Here is an 8,751-nt window from a genome sequence, read left to right on the forward strand (position 1 = left end):
GGGGCCTACAAGAAAGCTGGAGAGGGACTTTTTACAAGGGCATGTAGCAACAGGACAAGGGGTAGTGGCTTTAAACTGAAAGAGGGTGGGTTTAGATTAGATGTAAGGAAGAAATTCTTCACTATGAGGGTGGTGAGGCACTGGAACAGGTTGCCCAGCGAAGCTGTGGATGCCCCATCCCTGGAAGTGTTCAAGGCCATGTTGGATGGGGCTTTGAGCAACCTGGTATAGTGGAAGATGTCCCTGCCCATGGCAGGGGGGTTGGAACTAGATGATCTTTAAAGGTCCCTTCCAACCCAAACTATTCTATGATTCTATGTTTCTATGATAACAAATTACTTGGCTTTATTTCATGATTCAGAAAGTATATGTGTATTTTTGCTAGTATATTTTCTACCTAATTTGATCAGATATGATGTTATTAAAAAGAGGAAATCAAAGTAAACATGCTAAGTAATTGTAGTTTTTTTCCATTCTCAAAATTGAAAGAATATGTAAATTAGAAGATACACTGCTTCATATAATGTGTGTCATTAGCAGCTGAACAGGGCCCCGTTCTAAATGAAATTGTGGCAAGAAGTTATGGGAAAATACTATACTTACTAAGTCTGAAAAATTTTTGTGAGTTTTTGTGTGTGTGTATGTGTTGAGATATCTACGTGCCTAGAAAATGGGATTCAGGTAGCTTCTTTTATATATAAACATGAAATTTAATGAATGTGCTCTTTATAGAACAAGTATTAAAACAGTATTTGGCTTCTATAAGCTTTTCTGTTGGGAATAGACATGGTTCACAGAGAAGAGGGAACTGAATCAAACTTTCATCTTGATTTTAGCAAAAAACAACCCTTTTGTTCAGGTTCAAAACAGCTGAGCTATATTACTCCATTGCTGCTTTTGTCATTGCTACTACCATGAGATTCAGCAACTATGGATACACAGGCAAACGTCTTCCAGTAACTAAAGCTATGTTTAGTTGGTATTAGATTAATTGAAACAAAATTTAGTAATGTGCCTTTGATTTGACAACACAGCACAGTTAATGATCTTTCCTGAAAGGGTAGCTCTCTATTTTTATTTATTTATTTATTTTAGCAATTAGTTTGCTTTTACAGTGGAATTTGTGAAAATAGTGTTTTTACTTCATGGCTTTCATGAGTAATGTTTTCATAGTGTTAGATGGTGAAAACTGACTAGACCAGAGAGCTGATTTTCAAAAACTTTTCTTTCTAAAGCAGAATTTTAAAACTTTTTATACAATGGAGAAACTGAATAACGTATTGGGTTCATTGCCATGTTCCAGAAGTTGGATGGTGGTAGTTTTCTTCTCTAAGATTTTGCTTGTGTTTCAGAGGAAAGCATAGTTTCTGCTGTCAGTGCAAAATTAAAGTCAAATTCATAAATGGCATCAAAAAGAGAAAAAAAATCTGAAGTATAAATAATATAACAAAGTTGCCTACCTCTTGATGTAAAGTTAATGTGTGCAGTATGTTTTCTCTTGTGAAAGCATGTCTGGAGAAGAATTTGAGCACTGGTAAAAGTTTTTAGACGATGCTTCTCTTTATAATCATGTGATAAAATTAAAAAAAAAAAAAAGCCTAACATCCTATTTCTTATTTTTACAGCATTGTCAATTCAGCCTAACGATGCCTTGATGTATAAATTTAGAGCTGATATTCGTGGTAAATTGGGTTTCAATAAAGAGGCTGTAGAAGACTACAAACAAGCAATCAGCATTCAAGAACAGATTGATTCCATGTGAAAAGATACTAGTTCTCATACCACTTGGGTTCTACTTACAGATTTCTCAGACCTCTAGTTAAAAAAGTCCAACATGCAAGAAAAATTTATAACTTGTCTTCATTTTTATTTATTCTACACATTTTATTCTCCTAAATAATATAATTGGTTAGTTTTGCACAATCAAGGTAGTTATTTAAGACTAGAACACCACATTTAATTTTTATGAGTTATAGATTGTTCTTTATTTGTTAGTGTCAAGAGATAATTGATTGTGTTGTGTGCAAAATGAAGGACAGAGAAGAGGAATTTATAGGCAAAAGACCTCAACTGTATTGGTTATAGAAGGCTAAAAGAGACTACACTCCCCCTTTTCCCCCCAAATATAAATGCTTACAGTGATGCTAATTACATGTTACCTGGACAATTTGGGAAATAAAAATTCTAAGATGACTACCAAATGCTAACTAGGTCTCACTTTCTTCCTGATCTTCCTTCTATACCTCTTCATAAGTTTCCTCTTCCCTGTCACTCACACAGTAGGGGAAAGCCATTGTGTTGCAGTATGTGAGAACTACTCCGAGAACTGAAATTTGAGAAGGACACGATTCAGTTCGTGAGTAAAGAGTTGAGGTTACTTGCTTCCACTTAAATATGTTGCACTGTGCCAGCTTGAAGAGGCAGGTAAAATGCATAAATAATAAATCATAGTTTTGTGTTCTAAGCTGTAAGAATGGGCTTAAGAACTGGCTCTCACCTAGACATGGAGATTGAAATGTGAATCTGTGACCAAAATTTAAAAATTGTCAGGCCCTACCCATGTACTAAATTAAACCCCCAAGTTTGGCATAGTATGGTGAAGACAGAAAAAAGGATGAAGCAAAATAGATGTCTTTGTCTCAGAAAAAAGAGGGAATGTTAAGGTCTTATTCAGCATGCGAATAGTCCTGTGGTTTCAGACAGTGGAAAGATTTCTAAAGGCACAAATGGCACTTCAATGCATAATCCCAGTAGTATAGGAATCGTACGTATAAATTCAGTTTAGACTTAGATGTAAAATGCTATCAACTTTCCTCTTGAAAAAGGTCAAAAGGAAAAGGTGAGAGGGACCTTCATGAAACAATAGACCTAACACATGCTGATATGTGCCTGTAATTACCTAATGTTCTGTATGTGGAATAATCCCTAGATAGTAGAGAATAATCCAGAATAAAATCAAAATTAAATAATCTAATTTATACAAAATTAATATTAAAGAGTTACATTGGTCCATTTAACTTTTTAACTGACCTTTTTTGGTACTCCTAGAGTTAAGTGATTTTTTTATGTGCTATTGAGATGAATGTAAAATGTAAAAAATGTTGTCATTGCTTTGTCTCAAAGAATTGCATTTTATTTTCTGTGAGTACTTAACACATTGCTGTTTGCTATTTCTGTAAAAATATCTGTTCTTGCATACTTATGCAGTGTATGTTTAGCCAGTGTGATAGACAGTGACTGGAATTCGAGCTTTGTTCTGGTATCTAAATTTTTGCTTTTGTAGTATCACGTTACATTGTAAAAATTCCTATGCTTGCCACCTTAAGATATTTGGGTTGGAAAAAAAAAAGTACTATGGAAAGGAAATTCAGAGAATCACAGCTAAGAGCAGTTAACTCAGTAAAGCGTTTGACTCCATCCCTACTCTCCTTGACTATCCTTCTCTCTTGTCTAATAACTAACATGATGAGACTTTGCACTTGCAAGTTCTGTGGTGGTAAGGTTGACTGGAATAGGTGCATCATAGTTAACGTATAAAAGTTAAAACAAGTTCAAAAAATTCTGTATTTAATCTTTGTTTATTCACGATTAGTGTCTCTGATGTTTAAAAATGAATGTTTACAGATGTAAACAATAAATTAAAATATTTGTAGACACTGTAGGATGTTGCGTATTAATATTTCTTTCTACTATTATACATTAGAGTGTTACTTACTAGAAATCTATTTGGAATGACAGTTTTTCTTAAAATTAAATTATGTGACCATGGGATGATCAAAAAACAATTTCTGCTTTTCTGTTCTCCAGTAATTTGAAATATGAATTGCTAGTAATAGCTTTCAGAAGTATTAGTTTTAGCACACCACAATAAAAAAAAAACCTGGTGGACTGCAGCACAATAGGGAGAAATTCTTTGTGACTATTACAGAATTCAAGAATCAGAATAACTACGTCAGGTCTGATCAGACCATTGTAGCTACATGTTTCTGTAAAGAGTTTTACTCTTCAGAGGTTTTGCTTTTGTGCCTGTAGTGTCAACTGTTATGTTACTAAAGTTAGGTTTGTGAAGTCCAAGGTGATTGAATAATTATTTACTGCTTTTTCCCTCTTGTTCTTTTTTCTTATTTACCGTATTTCTTTTTGCGGTATCATCACCTACCCAAGTGGATCAAGTGTAATGTACAAAGTATAAAGATACGTGTGTCTGTATTTCTGTGCATGATTATCATGGTGGTTGATGCAAATTGGGGAATTATTTACCCAGTTTCCTGTGTGCACACAAAGTCGAAGTTTGCTTGCAAGATGGGGCTGGTGGTATTTTTGTTCCCTTCCTCCTTCTCCACATGCCTCTTTCAGTGCTCTTTTTTATTATCTGAAGAATTGTTTATTGATGAAATTGCTAAATTATGCATGATTCTACGGCCTTTTCCTTTTTTTGGCCTCCTTATGAATTACCTGCTGATGAGTTGTGAGATAGTGGTACCCTCATCATGTATGGTGCGTCATCAAACTTAAATCAGACTGAAGAGAGGTCAAACCTATCCCTTGAATCCTTTTCTTGTGATATTCACTGTAGATTTTCTTTAATTTAACCTCCTTTGAATGTCAAACAGAAATGGACACTTAAAAGATTTTTATCTTCACATTTAAAAACTGAAACCAGATGCAATCAGTTATGACTCAGTATTGGTAGAGTAACTTGACTTAAATAGTATAGGCTATTGTAATGTCTCTTCTACTTGTAATTTTTTTTAGTCTGCATGGTGTAGATCTATTTTTTTAATCCTTAAAAATTGAATATTTATTAATTCTATGGTTAGCTGCATGGAGCTAAATTTTTAGAACTTTTCATCTATTACACAATGCTTAGGAAATGGCTGGTGTCCCATTGTATGTCCAATTTCGTCATTTAGCATCACTCTTATTCACAATTCAGGGACCACGTTAGATGCTTTTTAAAGAAAACTGGAAGTTGGTGGAGAATTTATTTGCACAACAGAACATGAAAATTTCAAGTTGCATGATAAAAACTTACTTTTTTGAAAAATAGATTATCAGGTCCTTTTTTTCTTCAAACCTTTCTTTTAAATTTCCTTTCTGACCTAAAAGAAATTTTATAGGTTATAAAGGTTTCTAAAAGTAGGTGGAAATATTTTGTATAATAGCACTTTTCATGTCTTTTTTTTTTTTAAATAGATTAATAGAGTCATTAGTGACTCTAAGAATCACTGTTCCACTAACAAATTGCAATTGCACTTTGCAGGCTGAACAGTAGCACTTGAACTTCCCTGTTGGTAGGGACTACAGTAGATTGTGACATTCTGAATTTTGCCCAACCCAATATGGGACAGTTGTTAAACTGTGAGGTTACTTCCATTGCTAGGAATAGATCCAGTAAATTTTCATACTGGGGATTATCAAGGTGATTTTGCTTTCCAAATGCAGTTTAAGAGAAGCTCTTGTCCCTTGCTACGTGATGGTATTAGTTCTTTTTGGATTTAAAATCTGATAATCTGAGCTTCATTTTTTCTGCATTTATTTCATTTCCTTCTGTTTTTCTAGAAAATTCTTTTGATAGACTGTAGTTAAAAAAACCCCAGTCTTATTAAGGAACCTCAGTTGCATTCAACTGAGGGAGTTTTTTCCTCACTCTTTACAATACTGATAATACATGCATTACTGGGAAACAGGTAATACTCTGATTAATAGAGAATGCAGTAGATGACTTGTTATAAAAAAAAAAAAGGACCAAAGCAAATATTTCTATTTGAAGCCCAATAAGGGAATAAGAGGTTATGAATAATCTTTCACAGACTAGTAAGTTACATACATAAATCTATCAATTGAATGTTAAAGCATTTTCTTTCAATATTTTATAATTTAGACTGTTTGGGTGGGATACACCACCAAAACGATGATGAAGCGGATCTTTTGTTACCTCCATTGAAAAACAAAGGAAAGTGGTACTTTTTGAAACAAAGTGGGAAACTAGTTTATTTATGTTTGGGGAAGTTGTTTTGTTTTTGCAGTTGTTTTGCAGCAGACCTTTGCCTAAAGTTATTGATCAGGCCTTAGTTTTTATCAGACTAATTTATTTACGCCTCAAGTCAGAAAAACATTTGCATAGCAGTAGTATATCTCTAGTTTAATAATCTAGTCTGAGAGAGAATGTGGCAATCAGTGGCAGCGAGATGGGTAGCCTGTGAGAGAAAAGTAAGGGGCTCAAATTTTGCAGTTTATTTCACAAATTGTAAATGACAAATGTCATTGATTTCCCCACGTCTTCAAGATCTCCACCTTTGTAAAATAAGTAGATAAAATTTCCTTTAATCTTTTTAAAATGATTGCTGAAAAATATTTAGGTTCACCCTGGAGTTAGCATGAACAAGATGTACATAGCTGTTTGTAGCTTACAGAGAAGGACAATAACAAAGAAAATTGACATTAAAGTGACCAACCGAAAACTTCTATGGCAGTAAATAAAACAGAACAAAAGCAAACCAGAAAGTTGTGTTCTCAGCTGAACTCCAGTGTCAGCTGCTCTTCTGAGTTTCAGATAGTTTGGGTGGGGTTGTTTTTAATTGAGAAACAGGGCTTTGGGGCAGGATACCTGACAAAAAAATACAAGTCCTTCCCAACTGGCCTCATATACCAGAAATACAGTCAATTCAGAAAATAAATTTGTAGCTGGTGCTGAAGGCTGTATGGCTGAGATAGCAGATTGACAAGATTGCTGCACAAGGTTGCCGTAACAATGAAAGTGAAAAATGTGTGGAAGTGAACCAAACTCTGCACTGCTACAGTGGAAAACAAGCCTTGCAGGAAAGATGCTACTCTTTAGAAGAAAACCCGGGAGTTTTAAAAGATAATTTGGGAAACCTCTTTGTCAAAATATAATGAATGCAAGTGGTCTGTCATTATATCTGAGCTTGTAGTGTTTTCACTTTTCTTGGGCCCGAAAGAATGCAGTAAATCATAATGCACTGCTGACTTCGTTCATTTAAGTGCAGGAAGGCTGGCAACTATTTTGCATGGAGAAGGATAATCTTATGGCTGCTGCTATGGGATTCTCACTAGACAGTAGTTTTAGAGAAGAGCAATCAGGTTTTAGTCTTGTCTTTCCAGGTGAGCATATGAAAGTGAAGTTTCTTTTTGAGTGGTTAGGGAGATGAATCGAATCTTAGTTTCTGTATTATTTTTATCTCAACAATTTTTCCCCTAGAAACATCTCAGGAATGTATTTTCTTTTGAAGACTGTGCCAAATAATAGCAGATTTGTCTTTTTCAACAAATTAAAACAACTACAATGCACCCTAGTGGAAGGGAGTAAGAAAACTGTGGGTAATGTGCTTCTAATTTCAATGAGAAATATGACATTTTTTTCACATTATTTATGCGTATGCTACGCCTATGCTGCATTCTATAAGGCTGAGCCAAAACCAGGTTCCAGCTCAACCTTAAACCTGCCTGAACTTTGTGTGAGCACACTGTGAGTACGATGCAGGACTGGCATAATGCCCGCACAGTGCTATATAGACATTACTGAGCAAAGGCTGCCTATGACTCAACGCAAAAGATGTTTCTTACTATGGGACACTCTGACTGTCGTCTTTTTGTAACACTGCGTATCCTTGCCACAAGGGCAGGTGGAACACCAGATGGTCTAGGCTGCTATGGTAAGTCCCTCGGTGAGCCATGGTATACCTGGGCCATCTACTATGCTTGAGGTAAGAGCATCCCTGGGTAGAAAGGATATTAGCTCAAGTTACCTGTTATGTCTTCCATCCCACCCCAAGCCTCAAGCCAGTGCTTGAGCATGGGCTCATGTGGACACAAAGTGAATTTGGATTCGAGTTGGCAATGGGTCAAACCTTGAAAAGCAATATAGATGCAGCCTGAACCATTTCGTGGGGTATCAGGAAAAAAATATACTGGAATAAATGTGCTTGCAAAATGTGCTCTGAAAAAGTCAGTGTGAATGAAGGTGATGTTTTAAGTAACCTTATTCAAAAGACGACTCTCTTACAAAGTGTAACTTCAAGACCACCAGAAGATGGCAGTCTGCAATCTGGAGTGGAACAGCTCTACTCCCCGGTGACAAACCGGCTACACCAGCAGCTTCTGGCTCTGGTAACTGTTGTGAGGACGTACGACGGTATACTGGTGTTTTCTACTGCCTCTGGTTTAATTGACAGTATTGTTCTCTCACTTCCTTTTTGATATGCTATATACAGTTCTTTTACAAGAAAATGATAATGCAGATTTTCATACCTCACAAGCATTTATGTAACATAAAACTAATACTATAATGTAAACATACATGTATATGAACACATGCACAAGCACACCCCCATATATACGTATACACACATGCAATAATACAGGTAGTAAGTAGCACAAGCCCTGAATAACAGCTCCTTTCCTGTCTTGAATTTTTTTCTCTCCTGGTTTTGACGTACTTTTCTACAAAATGGGGCATTCAGAAAAGGAAGGCAAACTGTGTGGAACCTTTTAACTGCTCCCTGCAGTTATATTTTACAGCATGTTTCTTTTTATTCACTCTACCGAGTCAGTAAATTCTTTTTGTCGCAAAAGGCAAAGGCTTATCATTGCTATCTGTTGGAATTCAAACAGAAAAGTTAAAAAGTGGCCACACCTTGCTTCGTGGCACATTCCTCCTCTCTGCCCTTTTTTGCCCCATTCTTAAAATGGACACAATGCTTTCTTTGAGGAGAGTGAAAAAGGTAAAGT

At 35.6% G+C, this 8,751-nt stretch overlaps 1 protein-coding gene across 1 annotated transcript in view; it reads left to right on the forward strand.

Moving 5' to 3' along the window:
- Nucleotides 1-1,762, forward strand: part of TTC6 (tetratricopeptide repeat domain 6) — a 67,806-nt gene extending 66,044 nt beyond the window's left edge. The window contains exon 28 of the mRNA XM_009319467.1: nucleotides 1,626-1,762. Coding sequence (XP_009317742.1) covers nucleotides 1,626-1,762 — 137 coding nt within the window. The remainder of the gene's footprint in view (nucleotides 1-1,625) is intronic.
- The last annotated feature ends 6,989 nt before the right edge of the window (nucleotides 1,763-8,751 follow it).

This window comes from Pygoscelis adeliae, unplaced genomic scaffold (assembly GCF_000699105.1).
Source record: "Pygoscelis adeliae isolate BGI_AS28 unplaced genomic scaffold, ASM69910v1 Scaffold71, whole genome shotgun sequence".
NCBI classification, from domain to species: domain Eukaryota; kingdom Metazoa; phylum Chordata; class Aves; order Sphenisciformes; family Spheniscidae; genus Pygoscelis; species Pygoscelis adeliae.